Source organism: Platalea leucorodia, assembly GCF_965183815.1.
Source record: "Platalea leucorodia genome assembly, chromosome: 5".
In the NCBI taxonomy this organism is placed as follows: domain Eukaryota; kingdom Metazoa; phylum Chordata; class Aves; order Pelecaniformes; family Threskiornithidae; genus Platalea; species Platalea leucorodia.
Window position 1 is genome coordinate 81,338,722 of NC_138827.1, and position 25,551 is coordinate 81,364,272.

Sequence of the window (25,551 nt, forward strand, 5' to 3'; positions counted from 1 at the left end):
TATTAGAAAATCCCACAGCATTTGCTGCTTTTAAACTCAGTATGTAAACACAGTAGCTGAATCAAATGTTTTTGCAACGTAACTAATGGCTATGAAGTAGCTTGTTTCTGTGCACCTGCATGCAAATCTTGCAGGTTTACCTCCTTGTTCTGCGTGCCAGTTCAGGACACTCAGCTGAACTAAAAGATGATCCTGACAGAGCACCACAGGGTTTCAGAGCTCATCTTTGCTGACTGCTTGCTGGCTGTCCATTTCCTTCCTCTTCAAAACATGAGATTGTACTTGCTACTGTCCAGCACCTCCCCCCGCACTGCACCACGACTTGTTTGGCTTGCTGTGCCCTCGCTGGCCACCACGGCAGGGAACACCAAGTGCTGTGTACAGTGGGACTTTTGGGCAATGAAGAGAATTTTCAAAGGAAAAACAGCAAAGAGAAAAACCAGCCTCCTGGGTCTCACGGGGAGGAGGAGAGGGAAAGGTAGACATGGCTGTGTAGCCTCATTTGCTGGTGCCCATGGGGATTATATCTATGCTGAGAGAAGAGAAGAGGCCTTTATCCCTTCCTTTGTCAAATAAGCTGAGCAGAGAAGAGAGACCACCTCTCTCTCTTGAGTCTCTGCATCTCCCTGAAGCCCACAGCGCAAGTAGTATCTACCTACAGCTGTGGCTCCCATAATATTTGAATAGTGGCTTAGTATGAGATTTCTTTCCCACATTATGTTGCCACTTATGGGGATCAGTTTGGGAATCAGCAAGGACAGTGTTGTGGCTAGTATTTTTTTTTTCTTCTTTCCCAAGAAGGAATCACAAGGGATTCACAAGGTGTGATTGAACATTAAGAAATAATGTCAGAGTGTACAAACTGTGATTTTATAACTGTTCAGTAGTTAAGAGACTGAAGAGTCAATTCCCAGAAGTAAACAGAACCACAAAATAGGGAGCTGGGGGATGTCTGGAGGGTGATCTCTGTGTGGAGGAAGAGATTTAAAATCCTTGTTGGTTGAGGTACTTTCTTATATCCTTTTGCCCCCTAATGGAGAGAGAACAGGATGATTCCAACTCCTTTCAGGATTAGGAAGAAGGGAAAGCTTTAGAGAACTGTTTTTGGCATGAGTCTACACTCTGCATGGATCAATACTTTGTGTTTTGGTAGGTAGGAGATTAGCTCCCTTTAATTCTTTACAGTGACAAATCTGCCACCTCAATTCTTTAGAAGTCATTCCTCTGACTGTGGGTGATGATTCTATACATTCAGGTGAAATATGGTTTTTTAATTTTTCTGAGAAATCAAGAAAATTGGGGTTATAGACCCCATAAGCACTTTGACCCCTCTTTCTTATTTTATCCACTATATACCACTACTCAATACATACGTGTGATTAAGATGTTCGTGCTCACCCTGGCATTAATGATCTAGAGGATTTGGGGTTTATTACTTAATATATTTTAGTGACCTTCTCTTTCATTTCCCAGCTATGTTTTTCTTTCTTCTCCCTTTGTTTCTTATCTAATTTCTTATTCTCCTTATTGACTTTTCCTTAATAGAAAGTTTAACCCTCTCTATGTTTGCTTCCCTTCCTACTCCTTTCCCAGTATTCTGTTCTTCCACCTACTTTTCTATTTTTCTTTGTTTTCATCTCTGCATTTTTATACTGCTAATCTTCCAGTCTTTCTATTTTTTCTTTTCACATTCTTCACTTTCTCCCCTAATTCTTTCTACATTCATTTATGGTCTCCTCTTGTTTCCAATTTTTGCTCTATTTTCCTTATCTTTTTCAGCTTTCCATAATTCCTGGTTTCGTTTGTCACTTTTTCATTTGTTTTAACATGATGATTCCTCCCAACCATCTCTTGTATTCTTACTTCTCTGTAATTCCATATCTCTAGCTTATTTCATTGAGTACTGACTGGCATTGACCCTTAAATCTCCTGAAAGGCTGACTGATCATTTCCAAAGCAATGGGTGGAGACTGCAAATATCTCTTTACATTTAGGCATGAAGGATATATGTGCCATTGTGTGCCCAAATACACATTTCATCTGTATGTCTGATGTCATCAGAAAATTATTCAGCAGCATAGAAGATGCCAGATCCATAGTTTTAACAAGTCGTCTTTTTTTTTTTTTTTTTTTTTTTTGTCGGGTTTATTTTCTCAGTTGCGATATATACTTAAATATGTTATTAGAAGACTTTCAAAATTATCCAGTTACAGCTATTGAATAAAGAACCAGATATATAGTAACAGTTAAATTGAAATAAAAATAGGCAATTGTTCTTCTTATTTTCTAGAATAACTACCTATACAAAAACTTACTTGGAATCACAACTTTACTACCTCATAACATGCAGAGTTGATTTTTATTTGTTTAATAGAAATTCTGATTCTACAGTGCTCGTTTTCTGATACTCTTGCTGAACTCAGTGGAAATTTCTGCATTAGGTCTGATGAACTGTGCTATTTATAGTTACCAATATAATCCTGACTGATTCCAGAGGAATGTGAGGTGATTTTAAGATAATTAGAGTTATAAGGAAAGAATGTATCTGATTGTTCTTAAGTATCATGCTTTTGCTTATTTGGAGTAAAACACCATTATAGTCCTAGAGTTGAGAAATTATTGCAGTTTATATAACTGGCATAAGAACCATGCAAGTGCCTCTTACAAAGGTCAAATCACCAGCTAAACTTCTTACTTTATTTTATATATTTTTCAATATTTGTATTTGAACATCCCAACAGCATAAACAAAAGGATTTAAAAATAAATGTTATATCTTTCTTACTTGATGATTTTAACGTTTGTTTGAATTTTATTTTCTTCTTTCTTTTAGTATTTTCCTATGCAGAAGAATAAATGGTAATTAAAATGTGCAGGATGAAAAGATGGAGCAGTCAGTGCTTGTACCACCAGGACCAGACAGCTTCCAATACTTCACTAGAGAGTCTCTCGCAGCTATTGAACAACGCATTGCTGCAGAAAAAGCTAAGAATTCTAAACAAGATCGTAAAGATGATGATGAAAATGGGCCAAAGCCAAACAGTGATTTGGAGGCAGGAAAAACTCTTCCGTTTATATACGGCGACATACCTCCAGGAATGGTGTCTGAGCCCTTGGAAGACATGGACCCATATTACATCAATAAAAAAGTAAGTCTAATATCAATCCTGTTCATATGCCAGTGTTTGGCATGCTTTATCATGTTCATTTCACTTCTGTGCAGTGGGTAATATAGCATGTTACTTCAGTCTGTTAATTGGTAACTGAGTAGGAAAATGTCATTCTAATAATGTGGAAATGGTTGAGCATTGCTAAAAGGTCTAGGTATACAACAAGAGCAGAAAACATTTGATGCCAGTGATACATATACATTCTACCTTCCAGAAAGTTAATAAATAAATATTTAATATCTTCTACTTATAAAAAGTTAATTTAGCTAATGTTTGTTTTTAGAACACATTTACCCTTGTGTGCAATTGGCACACTGGTCCTCCTGCTTTACATATGGAGGAATTTTGCAGTAATATTATTTTTAACATTAAATTAATCAAATTGGCAATAAATGTAACATTATGACTGATTGTATAATACGGTTGTACAATGGATGTAGCAGGGTATAAATAGTGTGAAAATCTTGGCTTCTATTCACTGCTCTCTAAATCATTAGCAAAGTGCCCACTGTCCTCTATGGTACAGGACAGAATCCATCATCCTTAGTGGTTACTAACCTTTCATCCTTTTCTTTTAACTTACATCAACATTTATTCCTTTGATTGAATTTATTGAATTTATATCAAAGCAACATTTATATCAAAGCTGAAACATAGTATGTTGTCTTTGATTATAAGCAATATATAATCTCTATACAAATGTGTGTATACATAATAGATTACATACTTTGCAAACTTTAAAAAAGTGAAGATACATTGAATCTGAGTACACCACCACACCACGCTTTTTCAAAGGTTCTTCAGATTTAAAACTGACAGCACGAACCAATGCATATCACATTTTGTTCCCAGAAATCTGCTTTGATAGCAAATTCTTAGGAAATTTATGGAATCAATAGATGAACACATGGATAAGAAGAAAATATCATAAAGAGAGTGTAAAACTGATTTTAAATTTTCTGGTGGAACTGGCCTTGAACAGCTCTGCAATACTTTCAGGATGATTCTGTTCACAACCCATACAAAGCAGAAAAGGTTCACAGTTTATAGCTAGCTTGGGTGATACTTTAATTATTAGATACTGTGATTATGAAAACTCTATAAATATCAAGACAGGAGTTATTTTGATTCACACAAAGTGCAAATCATGTGATTTATGAGTCCTATTTTGACAAGAGAGAAAATACTATGTGAAAGAACAATATTTTTAGGTTTATTATTTGATGCCTCTGAAGGAGCCTTTATCTGCCATTCACAGTGTATGAAGATTTATCTTTAAATCACAGTTCTACTTTTACAAAGATAAAAGATGTGTTTCTATAAAAGCAGGCCTTGTAGAGTTCTGTACTAATTGTGTCTGTTTATCATACAAAATCACATGTAATTATACCCCTACCTGCCCACAGCTCATCCTGGACCTTTATAGTCAAATCAGTTGATCTTGTGTGTCTTACAATGAAAACAGATACATGCTAGGTATGACCCACAGGTACGCTTCTAGGGTCCTTAGAAATGGAAGATCCTTTCAGTCCCTTCACAGGTGGAGCTGAAAACTTACTCCATCAGCCAGGTCTGATGATAGAGTTGCAAGAAATGGAGTGAAACCAGCTGAACTATTCAACCAAGATTCTGTAGTATTTGAAAGAAAGAATCTTTTTATTTGCACACTAAATAACTTCTACAGGTGAGTGACATATCCGCTGGGATTCTCTTCTTTGTGCTGAAGTCCACACATCCTCTCTATGCACGTGCTTTAATCTTCTTAGCAAATGTGACACCCATCTACAAGAAGGGCCAGAAGGAGGATCTGGGAAACTACAGGCCTGTCAGCCTGACCTCGGTGCCAGGGAAGGTTATGGAGCAGATCATCCTGAGTGCCATCACACAGCATGTATGGGACAACCAGGGGATCAGGCCCAGTCAGCATGGGTTTATGAAAGGCAGATCCTGCTTTCCTAACCTGATCTCCTTCTATGACAAGGTGACCCGCTTAGTGGATGAGGGAAAGGCTGTGCATGTTGTCTACCTAGACTTTAGTAAGGCCTTTGACACTGTTTCCCACAGCATTCTCCTGGAGAAACTGGCTGCTCATGGCTTGGACAAGTATACTCTTTGCTGGGTAAAAAAGTGGCTGGACGGCCAGGCCCAAAGCGGGATGGTGAATGGAGTTAAATCCAGTTGGCAGCCGGTCACAAGTGATGTCCCCCAGGGCTCAGTACTGGGGCCAGGCCTGTTCCAATATCTTTATCAATGACCTGGACGAGGGGATCGAGTGCACTCTCTAGTAAGTTTGCAGATGACACCAAGTTGGGCAGGAGTGTTGATCTGCTGGAGGGTAGGAAGGCTCTACAGAGGGATCTGGACAGGCTGGATCTTTGGGCCAGGGCCAACTGTATGAAGTTCAACAAAGCTAAAGTGCCGGGTCCTGCACTTGGGTCACAACAACCCCATGCAATGCTACAGGCTTGGGGAGGAGTGGCTGGAGAGCTGCCTGGTGGAAAAGGACCTGGGGGTGTTGGTTGACAGCTGCCTGAACATGAGCCAGCAGTGTGCCCAGGTGGCCAAGAAGGCCAATGGCATCCTGGCTTGTGTCAGGAATAGTGTGGCCAGCAGGACCAGGGAGGTGATAGTGCCCCTGTACTCGGCACTGGTGAGGCCGCACCTCGAGCACTGTGTTCAGTTTTGGGCCCCTCCCTACAAGAAGGACATTGAGATGCTGGAGCGTGTCCAAAGAAGGGCAACGAAGTTGGTGAAGGGTCTAGAGCACAAGTTTTACGAGGAGCAGCTGAGGGAGCTGGGGTTGTTTAGCCTGGAGAAGAGGAGGCTGAGGGCAGACACTATTGCTCTCTACAACTACCTGAAAGGAGGTTGTAGCGAGGTGGGGGTCGGTCTCTTCTCCCAAATAACAAGCGATAAGATGAGAGGAAACGGCCTCAAGTTGCGCCAGGGCAGGTTTAGGTTGGATATTAGGAAAATTCCTTCATCAAAAGGGTTGACAAGCATTGGAACAGGCTGCCCAGGGAAGTGGTTGAGTCCCCACCCCTGGAGGTATTTAAAAGATGTGTAGATGTGGCGCTTAGGGACGTGGTTTAGTGGTGGACTTGGCAGTGCTAGGTTAATGGTTGGACTTGATGATCTTGAAGGTCTTTTCCAACCTAGACAATTCTATGATTCTATGATTCTACAGGACAGGAATAGAAACAGCCATGTCAGTCAAAGACAAGAAAAATTTCTCATCCACTACAGTTCTCTCCATTTTTTCTTCCTACAGTAGGATGAAAATAGACTTTCCTAACAGAAATCCAACATCTATTTCAATTTTACATCAGTAATTTGACTTTAAAATATCTAATTCCTAGATTTTCTTATGTAGCTGTATGTGAATTCTGGAAAGACTTCTATCTTATTTCACTTGTCTTTTGAGAATATTGGTAGCAGTTGATGCTCCTGCAAGTGTCAGAAAGAGAAACAGTTTGAGAAAAGCCTGAAGCAAAGTGAACATCTCCAGGAAGATGTGGAGGATTCTTAATGCTCAATGGATTTACCTCTGTACCATTTAACATTTTGGCTTTCTCTTTCTCCCTCTCTGAATTCTACCTTGTAAAGCCAAGGAGTCAATCAGCACACCCTATCCCAATGTCTGACATTCTGACAACTGCTGCACAATGGCTAGAGATTTTATATTTCTGCCTGGGGAAGCATCTATCTGAGATTGCTGCATACCTGATTTATCGACAGAAACTATATCAGTTTGGCTTACAAACTTTCAAATAGGGAATAGAAATGGTTACTTACAGCACTGATCAAACAATACTAATGAATGTGGTCACAGTGTTTATTCAGAAAACCTGTACAAGAATTTTAGGAATATCTTTTTTATTCCAAATTTGAGTCATGAATGAAATCATGCATCATTTGCCTCATATGCAAGTATTGCATTTCAGTTGCTGAGGCTTTTCTTCCTATTTTTGTAGCAAGATTGAACAAGTTCACTGTATTTTTGCATGCATTGAATGTTGAAACATCATGTAGAGTGTTTTACATTTCATCTTTGGGACTTTTTTTTGAAGCCATAAGTTTGTGCCTGCCATGATTTGATACAGTTTAATACAGAATAAGTTAGGAATAAATAAATTTGTAGAGCTGGTGTGAGAGCCTTAGCTTGTGGATAAGGTAGTCCTGAGATGAAAAGCTAAAAATGGGGAAAACCTGTTAAGAGAAACAAAACCAGAGAGGTGTGCTAGTTTTATGGTTTTGTAACTGGGCTTCTATGCAAAAGCTACACCCAAAGAGGACATATTCATGCCCAATATTAATCTGAAGTTGAAAGGAAAAGGGAAAAAATTGACAACCACTGTTTGACAAGAGAACAGCCCATTATGGCAAATTTACAGACCTAATAGTATTATTGATTTACACTGTATCACAGATAGCCTGAATACTAGCAACTGTACCCTTGGAACATAATTATTTTATTATAATATAATACAATATCTGTTTTTATATGCTTATGATTTTATTATAATACAATGCTGCTGACTGTGGTGGTCAATAATGCCGGTCTTTAGAACAGTGAAGTTTAGCATCCTAAATGGTTGCAATGCTCCTTTTTTTTTAATCCAAAATTGAGTAAAAATGAACTTGGACTTTACCCAGTTTTTGCGTTCCGCTTCTGTGTAAGTGCAAATCTGTGTGTTCCCAGTATAATAGTGACTGCCTGTTCGTGCTCAAGCTGCCATCACAAAGGATCAAGGAGGTTCACATCACTGTCTATAGAGAAAGGATCAGCTGGAATCCCGTAAGATCCTGACCTGCAGGCATGCATCAAAATCTGGTCCACTTGGTTTCATACTTTAAGGGCTGGCTATTTTCTCTTGAACCTAGGCTGTTACATTAAAGAGGAGGGAAAGAATAAGTGGAACTAAATGGGTCTTACTTCACTTTCCTCCTGCTATAATACAGATAAAGCATTGCTGGTTGCCACTCCATGCCCTGTCTCTTGCCAGAAGGATGTTGAACAGTGTCTGTCAGAAAAGGTGCCTCTTTTTGTCCTGGCACTTGGTAATATCAGTCCCTAATCTGATCAAACCACTAGCTCCTGGGATTTCCAGACTTGTCTTGGGTTGCAGAAACGAAAAGATTCTGTAAAATTGCTCTACTTAACTTCATTACATCAGAAAAGGTGAATGAACTAGTGATATTAGACATTTCTGATAGTTGTAAGTTAAAGAATTTTTAAGTGAAAAGTTCTAGCAAAGCAAAAAATTAAGGCCTTGCTAGAAAACATGGTTTCAAAAGATAACCACAAAAACAAGAGATGCCAACTTCCAATATGCCATGCGTCTCTTGTTCTAGCTGCCCAGGGGCTTTTGCCAAGAAGCTAAGGACCCAGCTCAACAATATGTCACCTCTTGCCTTTCAGAAGATCCTATGAGGTTGTAGATGGTGTTTATTTAACTGTAAGAAGTGGAAATGCAATGGAGTAGCAGTCAGCCTGCTAAATGTAGCCTTCCAGAAGCTATGTTTAAAGCTAACTGGGAGGAAGGAGGGGAGAAAAAAGGTTTTGGGAACTCTTTGTCCCAAGAGGTTCTTGGGAAAAAAAGAAACAGAAAATCTCTGTTTGGTGTGGACTCTTCTTCCCTCTTAGCTGCATCGTCTCAAAAAACTCCTTCTCCTTCTTTGCCCTGCTAAGAATGCAGCTTCTGGGTTTATATCAAATATGGCAGAAATTACAGAACTGGGATCCAGGTTACAGATGCAAAAGCGGCAAATCAGGGACTTCTTTTTAGGGATTTCTTTGTATTTATATTCACACTCAAATACTTTGGTTTCCTGCCTTTATAAAACAATTAAAGCACTTTATAACACCTAAGCCCTAAAAAGTATACAGAATCCTTCATATATGAACATTAATCTTACAATTTGTTTAGAATTTATTTAGCTTTTCTCAGTGTATGTCTTTGTCCTGACAGCTTTGGGTACAATACTTCATGTTCATCCACACTGCCTACACATTGGCTTGCATCTGGGTTGAGACTGGAGTGAGATATAGCAGGCTTACCAGGGAGGGAAGCTTACACAGGGATTGGATATCAGCTGTTATCTGTATTTTTTTATGAAAATTCTTCTTCAGAGATGAGATACAATTTTAGTTCATGTTTAAGGCAAGAAGTCAGAGGACCAACGAAGTCATTCTGAAGGCTCCAATCACAAAGAGGTTTGAGTGAAAAATTAAAACTGAGGTAGGGAATTTATGTCTTGTTGGTTCTGCTTATGCAGGGCAGCAGAAAGTAGAACAGCTAAAATAGCAGCAGCTTCCAACTGAAACTGGAGCTCTGCCAGCATGCTGTTATTTTCCATAAGGCATGTTAGAAAAGAGATGTATGTTTAATATGCTTGTATTCAAAGATTTTTAAAAAAATGTAGGTTGACTAAACATAGGTGGTGTAGACTTAGATACAAAGTTAGTAGGGAGTGATTTTTAATATATTTTTTCAACTACTTCATAGCTACAAAAGCCAAGAGGGTGAACTGGAGGCTTCTGAGCTGAGTCCTGGGAGCTGGGGACAGGCCTGGGAGGGGAAACTCACCTTCCCTCTTGTGGAGTGAGGCTTTAAAACATTGTGCCAAAAAATCATTCATCTGCTTGGTTGCTTCAGTATTTAAAATGAAATCTTCATTTAAGGTCAGGTTACCTGCAGTTACACTTTGAAGGTTGTTGCTATCTGTAATCCATAACTGGAAGTGTAATTTGGAAACATTAGCTCACGCTTTCTCCCACTGTCCTCAGTTTAATATGCAGTTTCTCCATTTCTGTGCAGAAGCAGGAAAATCAAATATGTATCTTATAGCATTCCTACACATCTTGAGTTTGTACTCAAGACAATATAAAGTCTCACTGTTATGTCCCTTACCCTTATGGGCTTTGGTCTGTATAGGAAGGTGTGCCATGCAGAGCTATGACAGAGAGACAGCTCAGGGAAGAAGCTAGCCAGTGAGCTGGGATTGGGACAGCTTTTCCTCAGGGCTTAATCCCCACTTCTCCTCTGCCTTCAGTACTTGGTATCTGTCGCAGACCGGTGGAAACCCTCATCTCCACATCTCTCTCCACCTCCTGGGTGCTCGTAGAGATTTGTATCTGTACTTCCTGGTCCATACATACTAAGCTTCCCATATCTAAGACGACTGAAGAATCGTCCTTCTTGAACCTTCTTGGCATATTTTCTCTGTCTGCCAGCCTTCCCAGAAATAGCCTTGTAGTCCACTTGCTTACAGTCTTGAAGCGGTGCTCGATGTCATGGACACCAGAAGAGACCAACATACCCTTTCCCACACTTCCACTGGCATTCTAGTTTACAGCTCACTTTGTCAGCAATGTAATGAAAACCAAGGAGGTTTTATCATAGCTTATTTACGAAATAGACAACTCTGACAAAGCAAAACAAAAAAAAAAAGCAATTTTGGACATTTCTCTTGGGCAGATTCTTCAATACCTTTAATTGAGTTTGAATTTAGGCTATAATCCTTGCATCATCCCTTCCACTGCATGCAGCTTTCTTCTGAATTACTGAGCCTTCCTTCTGCAGTGTTTTTCGGATTGATCTTGCAGCTGAAGAGCACCTTAGTGCCACAAAGAAATCTGACAGTCCACATTTCCCGTGCGCTGTTACAGCTATGATGGCCTAAGGTGGAAGCAAAGCAATGTTTGTATGGTTTGCTCTCATAACATTTATATTTGGCTTACAGATTTATTTGAGAAAAATAGACAAGCTTTCAGCCTACAGAGCTTTCTACAATTCTCTGAAGTAAGGTTTGCATGCCTTTAAGTTTCTCTAAATTTGCTAGGCTCTTTAGCTGTTAAAATTTAAATTTAACAAGTATGTATGTTCTGGGAAAGTTTCACACCTGCAAACCACATTTGTGCAGGGAGGTCATCTGGGATGTATCTCTTGTTCTCCTCTGTCAGATGCCCACAGTCCTCAGAGATCTACCTAATCATGGCTATATGTGTTACTGCTATTTCCCTCCCTCCTAAGCGCAAAGACCAAGAAACAGACTAGAACAAAAAAAAAAAAGAACAAATGGGTAGTCTATTAAATCAGTTTCTATAAGGTTTTCTCTTACTAACACATCATTAACATCCACAGGTAAGGTTTCCCTGCTTATGGTATTTCAACAGGAAGAGAGAGTTTTCTATGGGAAAACATAAATGAAATTATAATTTTAGTTAATCATTTCTGCACCTTCTTTTACAAGAAATGCATCATGTAAATGTACCATTACAATACTGAGGTTGTTTTATGAAGAAGTATTATAAAAACATTAATGAATTGAATGTTCTATATTTAAAATTATATTTTCATATGTCAAGTACATCAGGTAAGTACTGGAAGTAAGTTTTATTTCAAAAACTGAGTCATGTTTTTTGAGTATTAACTATTTAAAAAGCTAAAATTTGGTGATTGGTCACCAGGAACAGTTTAACGAAACAGTAAAGTTTAAAATGAGCATCCACAGTGAATACATACTTATAAAATGTCTTTTCTTTCTCTTTTTCAGACCTTTATAGTATTGAATAAAGGGAAGGCAATCTTCCGATTCAGTGCCACCTCTGCCCTGTACATTTTAACTCCCTTCAATCCTCTTAGAAAAATAGCTATTAAAATTTTGGTACATTCATATCCTTTTTCAATGGTGGTTCAAAGTGTTACACACTGAAATTAAGAAAACTCATAACTCTTTCTGTTTCATTGCAAATAAAGATTTTTGTAGGCTGTTAATTTTATTTTTATTTTACAGTGGAAGACTTATGGTAAGGTTTTATAAATACTAGAAAATATGTATATATCATATAGATGCATTTTAGCTATTCTGTTGAATTTCAATACTTCTGCTGTACAAATCTGCAGATGGATTTAAGAATCCATCTTGACCAATTTTCAGAAAAGTGTCTTCAGATTTATTTTAACATTGAAAGTTTTTGTGCCCCAGATTCTTTTTTTGTGCTATGAAGCCTATTCATAAAGTAATTACATCTTTTTAAAAAAAAAAAAAAAAAAAAAAAAAAAAAAGTAGTTTGCGCTCACAAATTCCAGAAGAGCTCTCAGTTTTGCAAACAATTAGGCAGATATGCAACTGCTCAGGAACAGCTAGCTCGAGGGTATATTGATATTGCCTTTTAGGGCTCCTTCTGAGGCCAGCTTCAAGACCAGCTTTATAGTCTGTTGCAGCAGTGTGCCTGGAAGCCTTGTTCACACATGCTGAATCTCACATTCCCAAACCTGCCCAGTTGCACCATAAGCCTCTGCCAAATTTAATATATTGCCAGAAAGCACAGGCAGCAGTCCTGCAGGCAGTTTGCAAAGCATCTGTATATGCAGATGGTGGACAGATTGGGGGACCATAGCTGATGGGATGGTGCACAAGGTAAAGTTTTAGACTGGCATGTGGGATTGGCGCCTGATGTTCATAACAGGTTGATGGGAATTTCTAGCTGGTGAGGTTTTGGTGCACTTTTCTTGCAAAACCCCAAGACTGGGAAAAGTAGTCACCAAATGAAAACTTCAGTGTGACATTAAGACCTTTAAAATTGAACAGTTAGTCAAAGGCAGAAGCCTTATTATTAGAGACTGTAGGCAGAATCTTCTAGGTCTTTGGAAAAAGGAAGAAACAAGACTGATTGCTGCTGACTGAGACGACCTTTTCCTCTGAGCTCCCTGGAAGTTAAAGCAGTGAGAGAAGGGGAGGAAGGCATCTGGAGAGGAGTCAGGGAGCATATGGGGACAGTAGCTAAGGGACCCGACAGAGACCTACAGACATGGTGGTGGTGATGGTGAGAAAATACAGCCAAATACTGTCAGATTGAAGCCTCTAATGAATGCTCATCCATTCAAGTTATAGACTGATTTACAATACCTTCCAACCCTGCATCTGTGCTAGCTGTGGGTAATGTTTTTTATTGGCATACTGATTACTGAGTTTGGTTTTGGTTTTAAGTTCCTCCTAATTGTGTTCAAAGAGTATCCAGCTGGTCTTGATGGCAGTCAGAACAAAAGCAATTCTAATAAACAATATGCAATTCCAATCTTTTTCCTTCTATCTATTAACTGATTATGTGATCATGTAATTTAGCTCTATTACAGGAAGAGGTTTCCTTTCACTATATGGACTGATTTCTTTTCCAACCAGCCAACTATGGGATGGGCTATTTTTATTTTAGATATAGACATAGGGTTTTTTATTTTTTTATCTTAAATGTAAGAATAGATGCATAGGTTCTTTTTTTCTTTTTTTTTTTTTTTTTAAATTCAGTATAGTACAAACACTGCAAATATGAATGTGCTTAACTAAGAACCATGTAATATGTTCCATAATGCAGTTTAGATTTCCGCTGCTTATACAAGGTTAGCCACCTATAGGAAAAAGATTAGGGATAATGTTGCTTATTATTTTTAATAATCTTCTGACTTTTATCAATAAGCTCTACTGTCCTCCTGTTTTGAGGTGGGTGTTTGGCATTTTGGCCTTTGAAACAGAATTGTGCCTTTCACTTTCATTGTGAATGATGTGCGTTGAGCACAATGAAATCGGCCCATTGGCTTGAAAACCTTCATCTGTACGTCCTCCAAATTCTCTGAACCTCTGCATAGAGCGCTCTGATCACATGTGCCCAGGCACGTGGTCAGATGTTTCTCCCCCTGCAAAGAAACAGAGTGCGTCTCTTCCCAGTGCTCAGAGACTTGCCCTGCAATTATTCTTCCTCGCTGCCAGTACCTACTGTAACACCAGATACAGGAGCTGGTAACAGCATGAATTACTATTCATACTGTTACTCTATATTACTCTATAGTAATTATATATTATATATATTATATTATTATATATAATATATATATTATATTATTAATTATATATTAAATATTATATATTACTCTATAGTGCCCCTAATCCTACCGCTTGCCTATATGGGAACAGCATGAAAAAGACAGTACATTTCCATGAAGAAGAAGTCATCATGTATCAGAATTGTTTACCTATGTGTATAGCCGAATTATTATAGAACATAAAACATTAAAAATTAAGGGAACATCAAGGTTGTAAATCAAATACTCAAAATGTGGGAGAAGGAAGAGAGGCACAGATGTTGAATGTGTCAGTTATGTTTGAGATTCCCATAAGGGAAAGCATGGCCAGAGTGTAGATTTCAAAGTATGTTAGCCCTTATTGAGCATCTGCTCCCCTTGAAAGTGAACAGCACTTTGGCCATCCAGCCCACAGATGTGGCAAGTTACGTACAGATTGAGCAGTGTGCAAGGATCCACCTGAGATCTTTGTTATGAATGATACCTAGCTGTAAACACATAATACACTGCATAGGGATAAAACCTCAGCTCTCCTAAGAGGATATTCCACTCCCCTAACTGTTTTATGAGACTACTGAAACTGCGGCCAGGCATCTCCAAGTTCTTCAACTCCCAAAATGGATTCTCTTTATTTAAAGGAATTTCCCCATTATATTAAGTCAGACCCTTTAGAGCTGTCTGTGGACTGAGAAGACAAGCATTGTAAGGCATTCCAATAATTTATTCTAAGCCACTGAACAACGATTTTTACTGTACAGATCTGGTATGACAACATGATCTTCAAAACGAGTTAAGTCACTTAATAAAAGGCATCACAATATTCACTACTTGGCCAGTCATTTAGACAAAGGTCACCCACCCATCTATGGGAATCAGGCAGATAAATCCTTCCCTGTGATTTGAATGTTTACTTGAAAAGATATGCTCAAGTTCTAATTGTTCAGCAGCTGTAAGCGATGATCTTTTAATGTTTGCACTAATTTTCTGCCAAGCTTAGGCTGAGATGTTACTTCTTCTATTCCTCCTTCACCTAGAGTGAAGGGTTGTTTTTTAGGGTTGGTTTTTTTTTTTTTTTTTTGTCCATGGCATAAAAATATACCCCCAAACCAAAATGCTATCTATCTACTTGATTAAAAAAAAAAAATTAAAAATCTTGGGCTCTTATATACAAGTTTATCTGTAAACGGATTTCTTCGGTTTAAGCTAGCTTGTTTGCCAGTTATGTTGATGCGACTAGAGGAAAGATTAGAGTTGAGTTAACCATTTCGCATGAAGGTGTAGTGGTTCTTATTTTTTACTGCCATCATGTGGCCATTGGGAGTCAGGTTTTGGTATAGTTTGGTTACTTCAGTATTTCCAAATCGAGTTTACTTGCTTGCCACGAAAAGGGAAGGACCACACTGTTTGTAGAGCCAGTGATCTTGTAAACCAAGAACATCGCATTGGGTGTAATGAAGCTGCAGTGGACAGTACCACCTCCCTACCACAAACCCCTTTGAGCTGTTAGTCTGTGTTTCATAGTCCCAGAATACCTAATTGTTCCTTGCTGGAACTCTAAAAAAAAATTATTTTTCATTCTAATCTTCCCCAGTTTTCCATGTTTTTCAAGCAATTGACCACAAGTTACTATTGAACCATTTTCAAATTACAGCATTGGTAGAACAAGAGATGCTTCTTTTGCTGCTAACGTGTTTTGAGAGAGCCCAAAAATAATACTGGAAAATTATTCACCTTAATCTGTGAGCTCTCTGTGGATTTCTATTTCACTGACTGAAGAATGTACTGCTAAGCTAGTGATACGGAAACATGGAATACAATCATTTCAGCAATTAGAAACAGTATTCTGTTTTGTTCTGTGTTCTTGACAGACTGGCTGTGCTGGGTGCTGGGGTGGTGTGTGCTTTCTCTACAGCTCTGACTCATGGTAAACAGCATAAACTTTTTTTACCTTGCATATGCCAGCTGTTGAGTTTAATACCAAAACTGTAGAAGTGAAAGACTAATGCTTATTCAGTCATGTCATGTATTTAAGTAAAACAGTATTCTTCTGCAAGTTATTTCAATTTTGGCTGTACTCAGCTCACATTACCTCCCAGGCATGTGAGAGCTGTTTCCTTCACCTTTCAGTATCAGCTGAAAACAAAACATGAGGACATCAGCAAATCAACATCAGAACATCAGCAAATCAAGACTAGTATTAAAGTTTAATGTGCTAAAGTGAAAACTACCAGGTTAATCAAAATTTATGTGCAATGGTTACCAAAGTCTAAAAGATTTGTGTAAGGGGCACTATTTTACTGTACTTAAGATATATGGCTGATGTGATATTGTATGAATTACTATTGTGTTTTCCTTAACTATATCTACATTATTCAGCATGCTTATCATGTGCACTATTTTGACCAACTGTGTATTTATGACCATGAGTAACCCTCCGGACTGGACAAAGAATGTAGAGTAAGTTGCGTATGTTACTTAAAGATATCTTTGACTGTTCCTCTAGGAGTCAGCATGCCGGTAACTGCAGTCACGTGTGCTGGCAGGAACTACCATGAGACACTACTACTATTTCCTCTCTAAACTATGTAGAAACATTGAATAATTATTTAAATCTCCTTCTAGTAGAATGGTCGGGTAGAAAAAATGAAAGTTATTTACAGATAGTATTCTACTGAGATTCCACTAGTTTTCTCTCATCTTCATGGCTTAGCATGTACTCAATGTTTCTACGCCCCCTTTACACCACTGCATTAATAGCAGAAGCATGGCCATCTATTTGTACACATCAGCTAAGGACAGCATATAAGCAAAAGTATTCCTAAAATGAGAATTCAGTGCATGCTTGCATTCTTTCCTTTTTAGCATCAATGCTAGATGTTTTAGATGTTAGTGATTAGACAGTATCCAGTAACTTATGCTCACAACTTTCTTCGTTAATAGTAATGGATCTTTTAAACTGAGTGTCACCAATAAATTTTTAATATATGTCATTTATTTGATGGATTTATCTATTTTGATTTATGTACAAGATAAGGACTACTGTACTTCAACAGCATGTCACAACTAATGCATGTAAGTACACAAGTATATATGATGAGTATAATGCATTTTAGAAGAAATTGTGTATTTACTGTATTTCTTTTCCAGTTTCAAAATAAAAAACTCTTTCATTTGATTATCGGGTTTCTATCAGAATACCAATGTAAAATGTTGCTACTTATTTTGATTAAATTTTCCTATATTTCCCAGGTATACGTTCACGGGAATTTACACATTTGAGTCACTCATAAAAATCATTGCAAGGGGCTTTTGCTTAGAAGATTTTACTTTTCTTCGAGATCCATGGAACTGGCTTGATTTCACTGTCATTACCTTTGCGTAAGTTTTTGTTTTTTGATTTTTCTTTGAAAGTGAAGGGCAAAAAGGGCATGAAATTAGTATCGATACATATCAATTTTGTTAAATGGAAATTCTCTTACAGATTTACTTTTGTCTAAAACAATTTTCACATTCTAATATGCATATTTTGATGTAAACATAAATACTGCAGAAGCCATTAGTACAGCTAGTATTAGAGAGGCTAATTTCATGTCCTGCATTTTTTTCTCTGAGCAGAAAAGGAGCATCCCTTTGACTTCATTCTCCAAACTTACCGATCTAGTCTAGATAAATTTTAGGCTTTCAAAGTTAAATCACTGCGATTCACTTCAGAGACATTTAATGTAACTGAAGGCTCTGAAAGCATATTAATGCAAGGCAAACTGCAGTGAAAGGTAAACCTCTGACTGTTGCTATTTAATTTTTTGCTAAAAACGCCAAAGCGGTCTTGATGAAAGACCCAAGTAAGTAGCATAAACTTTGCCTAAATTCTGAATAACTGTGATTTAATCCTACAGGTATGTAACAGAATTTGTAAACCTAGGCAATGTTTCAGCTCTTCGAACTTTCAGAGTATTGAGAGCTTTGAAAACTATTTCTGTAATCCCAGGTAAGAAGTAACTGGTGTAAGGTGTTAGGCCCCTTGTACCTCCCAACTGTTCCTTTTTATCCTGTCATTGTGTTTGTGTGTGAACTCCCCTATTACAGATATGTGACAGAGTTTGTGGACCTGGGCAATGTCTCAGCGTTGAGAACATTCAGAGTTCTCCGAGCTTTGAAAACAATATCAGTCATTCCAGGTGAGAGCTAGGTTAAACACTGAGGCTGACTTTAATTCACTGAAACAGAATTCATATTTTTTAAACATAAGTCTTATTTCTTTCCACAAAAAAGCAGGAATCAGAAGATATTAGAATTCTCTGAAATCTCTGATTCATTGCTTTTTAACATGAACTCTTTCCTTTTGAAATCAGCCTTTGAGTTTAACAGATTCTTGCATGAGACATTGCAGTACACAGCGTGTGTGGTTTGCATCGTATGATGTCAAGCTTTCTTCTCCACATTCAACGAGTATCAGTAACCCTGAAGTTTTCCTACCCATGTGTATCTTACCTACATGACGTTATGTGGTATTTGTTGTGAATATTTGTGTCTAAAAAATAGAACTGTTTGAAATGTTGACTTAAGAAGAAGATGAAGGAATAAGATAATAAAGAATAGCATGGGCATTGCATGGGGGATTTATTATCTTAAAATTCTACGATTTTCCAAACCATTTCCAGTTTTATAGCATTAAATTTTAATCCTATTTATTGTTGAACAGGCTTTTTACTACTGTCTTTTAAATCTAGTATGTTATAAAACTGATAGTAGCAAAGGTTTGGGGCAAGAGGTATTGACAAATAAAAAGAAAGAAGACTTTTATGTGAGATTCATGTACAGCATGAATTTAAAAAGTCACTTGTTTTAGCATTAAAACAAGTGTTTGGAAATATATGCAACTCATTCCATTCACAGTCTCAAATGAACATAAATTTCAGCTATTTATTCATTTTCACAAGTGAAAAAGCTCTTCACAAAAATGTTATTTCACAGACATTACAATCATTTATTTGGGCTTCTGCATGAAATCTATAACTTTACTGGGACACACTGTTAGTTTTATGCTTTAAAAAAGTTTTGAACATCAGAATAAAAATTCCTTTGCATTTGCAGGCTTGAAGACTATCGTGGGAGCCCTAATTCAATCTGTGAAGAAGCTCTCGGATGTTATGATCCTGACTGTGTTTTGTCTGAGTGTATTTGCACTAATAGGGCTGCAGCTGTTCATGGGCAACTTGAGGAATAAATGCCTGCAGTGGCCTCCAGAAAATTTTACTCTGGAAACAAATATTACTTCCCAGCTAAACAGCACCATAGGTGAAAATGGTACATTGGTTAATTCAACAGTGGCTCCATTTGACTGGAAGGGATACATTGAAGATGAAAGTAAGTATCATCAGCATAATTATTATTGAAGTGATTTGTGTCCAGTTCCCACAAATAAGAAGGGGAAAGGATGATACATTTAGTTAAGATGGAGCAGGAGAAGTGTTTTCTCTCTCTCATAGATCTGCTCCAAAGGTAGGCATGGAAGAGGGAACAAGGAATATGGACTCTCTACTTGATACAGCTCCTTTTCTCAGCTCCCTCTGCCAAATCCACATCTCCCCTGAGACAGAAAGAGGTCCAAAGGAGTTCTTAAAATTACTTACCAGTCTTAAACATTTTCCATTCCCATACTCCAAAGCAAGATCAGCAACAGACTGCTATGTCATTTCTGACAGATGTCAGAGACTTCTGACATTCAGTGAGGACTCCAGTGATGGAGTCCTCAGGATTTTCACCATCTACCCATTCCTGTCTTTCACTATCCTTATTATTAGACAGGGTTTTTTTAAGGTCTAACAAAATTTCCTGCTGCAATTTAAGCTCATTGTTCTTACCAACTTCACCCCAAGTGTCAAAACCAAATTATTCCCTATTATTAATCACTGTCTCTGAGGTATTTAGAGACTGTTCTTATGTTGCCATGCCCTGTCGTCTCCTCTTTCAGTCTTCTTTTTGTACGTTAAGCAACCCAGATCATTGAACATTTTCTCCTACAATTTATTTTCTAGATCTTGATCTCTCATCTGGATCCTTTCTTGTTCGTAAACATCCTTCTTAAAGTGCAGTACCCACATCTAGGCATTTCTCCTCCACATGAGGCATACTAAGGAGAGAAGGATTATGTGGTAGCATAGCAACTTATACTTCTGTTTTATATATCCTAGGCTCGAACTTGTTGTTGTTTACAATTGTAACATCGTTAAAGCCTGTTCAGCTTGTGGCCTATCTGCCTCCTGAACCTTTTACAGAATTTTACCTCATTGAGTTCCCACTTTGTATTTGCCCAGTTCATTGTTTCAGCCTGAACAGCACCCTACTTTTTCAGAGCATCTCTCCAACTGTCCTGGATCTTTTAAATTGTAATTGGTTCCTCAAACTCACCACCACCCTTATCAGATCAATATCATTTGCAAATTTGATAAGCGTTCTTCCATCATCTGGATTAATTAAAACCTTGAATAGCAGCAATCTCAGAGAAACCTCTTCAGAAATTGTTTTGATGCATCTTTCCATTTTGATAATTTCCTGAAGTATGATTTTCCAAACAGTTTTGCTGATACAGAGCAGTCTGGCAAACTGAAAATAGATAAAGAAATGTATTTCAGTACAGTTAAATGTGAGGTTACAAACCTAAGCTCCCTATCCTAAAAATCAATGCTGTACAATTCATGTTAAGACAGGTTAACAGGCATAAAGACTGTAGTTGATGGCATACATCATCTCTAACAGTGACAGTTACTTTTGGAGAAAAATAAGAACTAAAGCGGAGAGAGAGAAAGAATAGGGAAGGGGAAAGGGAAAACTGATCACAGTAGCCAGCTGTGAAGAGAAGTGGTGGGGTCCTCAGGTGACTTTCCTCCCCTGGGTATCCTTTCCAGTGCAGCAGTGATCACTGCATAATACTTTTCCCATAGCAACCATGTATTTTTCATTAGCATCTCCTCAAACTCCCTACAGGTTGTTCCTGCTTACAGTGCTACTAGCACTAATTGGAACGTGCTTTGATCAGGGTGGGTGCTGCATGGCTCGTTGGTTTTTAAGCTCATACATGCAAGTTATTAGGTTACCTAATATAAACCAAAAGCTACAAGCAAAGGGGGGAAAAGGGGGAGAAAGAGGGGTGAATCTCACACCAGAGACAATTGCTTCCCATGAGTACCTGCTGCAACGATAATGTGTTTGCAGGTGTAATGTCATGAGAATAACAGCAACATAAAAAACAGCATGAGAACAAAGGAAAAACAGTGCCACAGAGGCTCTGGAAAACACTGCCACAGCAGCTTATGTGAAAGGTTGCAGAGCTGCAACTGAGAGGCAGGACATAGAAATGCGATTGGAAAGCCCTTAGCAATAGAGAGGCTAAGGCACCTAAGGCACTGTGGAGCAGCTAGGAATCTGACAAATTAAGGCTAAAACTCTGCAGCCAAAAAGCTAAATAGTATCCTGTTCATATAAATAAATTATTGACCAGGAAGGCAGTGTTACCCCTGTATTTAGCACTACTGCAGTTGTTACTGGCATACTATATGAAGTTCAATTTAGACAGAATGTTGAAAAATTGGAGGATGTTCAGAAAAGAACAGAATGATTAAAGGGTTGGAAAACATGCTTTTTCCAAGATAGACCAGGCACTCAAGCTACTTAGCATATCAAAGAGAAGGATTAAGGGATGATTTGATCACAGTTGAGAAAAACCTCATGGGAACAGAAATTTCATCATAGACATATCTTTGATCTAGCAGGGAAAGGTTCAAAAGCTGCAAGTCAAAGCCAGACAAATTTCAAACAGAAGACAGCTTCTAACTGTGATCACACAGTTGATCAATGACTGTGATGGATTTCCATCTGAATTTCTTAAATCAAGATGCAATCTTTTTGTGAAACCCACTTTACTTGAACATGTGAATTCATGAAGATCCCATGTCACAGGGTATACAAAGTCTAAGCAAAGTCTCCTAATGAAGACCTAAACTTCAAGGTCAAACTTAATTTTCTGTCTTTTTAACTAAGAATCTATAAACTCAAGCTCTGATTTTATTTGATTTAAAGAAGATCTGAAGCCCCTTGAAAAACAAAGCTGAATTGAATTAGTTACAGAAAATACTTTATTGAATGGCTACTTGACCCTTTGGTATATTTACACAGGATTTTGTATGTATTATGAAATTTATAATGAAATTATGAGTCTTATTATGAAGTTAATAAGCTTGTCCTTGCTTACCAGCAGTTTCAAAGAGAAAAATTATCTTCTCACAGCTTCCTGCTCTCTTCTTCCAGGTGGGCAGACAGGATACAGAAATGGTTTTAAACCAGCTGTGTCACAGGGCAATAAGAAGGGACTTACCTGGAGCTCAGAGCAGTGCAATGGCACTGTCTTTTGTAGGGATTAAAAAAGTTTTAATGCCAACAGTTGTGTATACTATGCAAAAAAGGCATGTAAGCCCTAATTTTGCCACTGAGTTCATTTTTGGAAATACCATTTAGAGAAACTTTATGTAAGCACTCCTGGCATTAATGAGTCAAGCACTCTTTTTTTTCCTTTTTCTTTTTCCAACGTAGCAAATCGGATAAAATTAATGCTAGATAAATTTAAGTTTATCTTGGCAAGCTTGCCATAAGCAAATTTTTCTGGGAAATAACATCTCACAATCTATTTTGTGAAATAACAATTACTCTCAGTCATTACCCTAGGTTTACCTAGTTGTTTACCCAAACAACTGTAAATTCTTTGAAGTGCTCACCTACCAGGGATTTTTTCCCATTTCCCAATCAAATAAAGGGGAGCCAAACATATACCTTTGATGTAGTGAGAGTCTTTTCACATTACTTTGGTGAAATACAATTCAGAGTTTTGCATCTACTTAGGGTCACACGCTTATACCACTCAGTTTGTGTTGTTATAAAAATTTTCCTATCATGATAATATTTTGAGCATTTGTCATGGTTGTGTCAGTGCACTCAGAGAAAGCCTGGGTGGCTATTATTGCCTGTGGAGCTAGCAAGTACAGCGTGCTTACAGAGCACATCTTGTCTGAACCACAGAACTTGAATACAGACTCTATTTTAGCGGTTCAGCTCAGCTGATGCAGTACTGATCGTGACTGACTGCTCCATGTAAACTATATCAAGTCAGGTTTGCATTCTTCCCAACCAGCTGCTATGTTCCAGCATGTTTTAATCGTGATTAGCTGACATAATGCAAAATAAAATTTGCCTCACAGGGGTCAGCTGTGGTCAGCATCATGTCAGCTAACTTTACTATTTACTGCTGTGTTTCAGCACAGTGCAGTTCTGCAATGCATACCAGCCCAGAATGACAGCAGCCGCACACAGGGTTGTGCACTTACTCTGTAAGACGTAGGTATATCATTAGACACTGAAACTGAGTCCTTCACAGAGTGTCAGAACAAGGTCTACATACAGCTTAAAACCTAACTTTTCCAAATGGTGAATTTCGCTCACAGGATGGAGAGATGCAGCTGGCCGGGGTACCATGTCCCTCCTGCAGCAAATCAATGTGCTGAGCCAGTAGCTTGTGACACCTCCTCAGGCTCAGAATTCATTAGTTTCTGTAGTAACCCAGCTTGGGCAGCACAGCCGGCATAGCCACAGTCAAGTTTAAACTCAGCTGCGCTGGTAGCATTTCAAATGAGATCATTTTAAGGGAATCTAACAGGACAGTTCAATGGAAAAGAAATCCAATGGGGGGTTTAAATCTTCTCAGGAAGCAAAAAAGGTACCACCTTAACTCCGATGCTGCTGTGCTTCAGAAGTATTGGAAGCTGGGGAGGTGCTTAGGGAAGTGTCATCATGTCCCTGCCCTGTCCTTACACACATCCTGAGGCAACACTTTTGGTCTCCATCAGAAATAGGATCCTGGGCTACGTGGTCTGACCGTGTGTAAATTGTGCCCTTAAGCCTATGACCAAATGGGAGACGGTTACTACAGGAGGAAGCTCCTCCTGTGATAATTCTTCCAAAACCAAGAGCTTAGCAACTGTAGGCGTCTGCTTTGAGGGGAAGAAGAAAAGCACTTAAGGATATGGTCAAATTGAATCTTAATAAGCACATTTTGCGCATCATCTCTTTATTCTTCTAAGAATAGACAGGTCAATGTCTTTGTTGTTTAAACTGTCTAAAATGTCCTTTAAATACAGGATTACTATACAGATTATGGGATGGTTGGCTACAGGGCAATTTGGTGGAACTTACCCAATTTCTCTTTCCTAAGGTGATCAATAATTTCATCATATACTCTTAAAATCCTACCTACACAAGTCAGTGACTGTTGCAGTAATTCTGCCTGAGTTAAATTTAGATGTATACCAGGGCCTTCATACCAATCAGCGGGCTAATTGCAGTGTGCATGCACCTGTAACAGTTAGAGCCATTGGCAGCTGGGTGTTTTTTTGCAGAGCTCCCATATTAGTTAACTGTTGCTAGTGTTTGTAAAAGACAAACTGGAACCCTTGGCAATACTGATCAGAAAGTTTGAAATAAATTATCGGTGTATTTTTTTCAGATACAATTTAATTATTATAATAAATAACTGTACAATGTAATTTCACAAAGTGTGATTTAGTTCAGTGATCAGACTGAAGGGAGAGTTGTACATTTCATCTACATCCAGCAGCATTTGACAGGATTTTTAGTACATTTTGGCATTTTAATAGTAAGTGCTGTGAGTGATAGCATTTACTGCAATTCATAGTGTCATCTAGTCTAAAGTTATGGCATCTGAAATCACCATAACACTTTTAGAATGGGACTATTTATTTCATAGAGCTGTAAGAAAACTTTCATATTCAGAATTTTATAATTTTTTAAAAATTCTTTTCTAAACAGGTCATTTTTATTTTCTGGAAGGGCAAAATGATGCTCTGCTTTGCGGAAATAGTTCTGATGCTGGGTAAGACCAAATTTCATCATATTATTGCACCCTGTACAAATTAGATCCACGTTCTTTAGATGTACAGTTGGAGGGGGGGCTATATTTTGAGTGACCACTTTCTTTCACATAAGAAATACTAGGATTTTACACTGGACTGATGATTTGGGTTCCTGGTCAGAGCTCAGTGGATCAGTTAGATGAGCTTAGTCTTTGCATGAATGAATGAGTAATTTAGTATTAGTGTAGCTCCTGCCTGGATGAGAAGTAACAGACATAGCAGCTGGAAAATGCATGTTATTCTGCATTTGCAGCTGCACATCTGAGTACTAACAGGCTCAGACAGTAGAAAACACTGACATTGATGTTAATGTTACAACATTAATAATTAAAGAAATTATTTGGAATATTATGTTTTAGAAGCTTAGATTAAACTTTTGACACTAATTTTTATGTGCCTTTCCTGCTTAATTTTTCTAGTGTCCTTTAAAATAATTTTGTATTAGAAATCGCAACTGCTATTATTTCTAGTCTGATTAACTAAACAAATATCCATTTTTTAATCCTAATCTTCTCCTGGACATTCCAGGTGATATTACTAA

General features: G+C 38.0%; 1 protein-coding gene across 1 annotated transcript in view; it reads left to right on the plus strand.

Moving 5' to 3' along the window:
- Window positions 1-2,884: 2,884 nt before the first annotated feature.
- Window positions 2,885-25,551, plus strand: part of LOC309590421 (sodium channel protein type 1 subunit alpha) — a gene marked incomplete at both ends in the record, with an annotated part of 70,471 nt that continues 47,804 nt past the window's right edge. Inside the window, 7 exons of the mRNA XM_082311578.1 lie at window positions 2,885-3,148; window positions 11,729-11,839; window positions 16,391-16,488; window positions 17,281-17,409; window positions 17,928-18,019; window positions 19,126-19,398; window positions 24,907-24,970. Coding sequence (XP_082167704.1) covers window positions 2,885-3,148; window positions 11,729-11,839; window positions 16,391-16,488; window positions 17,281-17,409; window positions 17,928-18,019; window positions 19,126-19,398; window positions 24,907-24,970 — 1,031 coding nt within the window. The remainder of the gene's footprint in view (window positions 3,149-11,728; window positions 11,840-16,390; window positions 16,489-17,280; window positions 17,410-17,927; window positions 18,020-19,125; window positions 19,399-24,906; window positions 24,971-25,551) is intronic.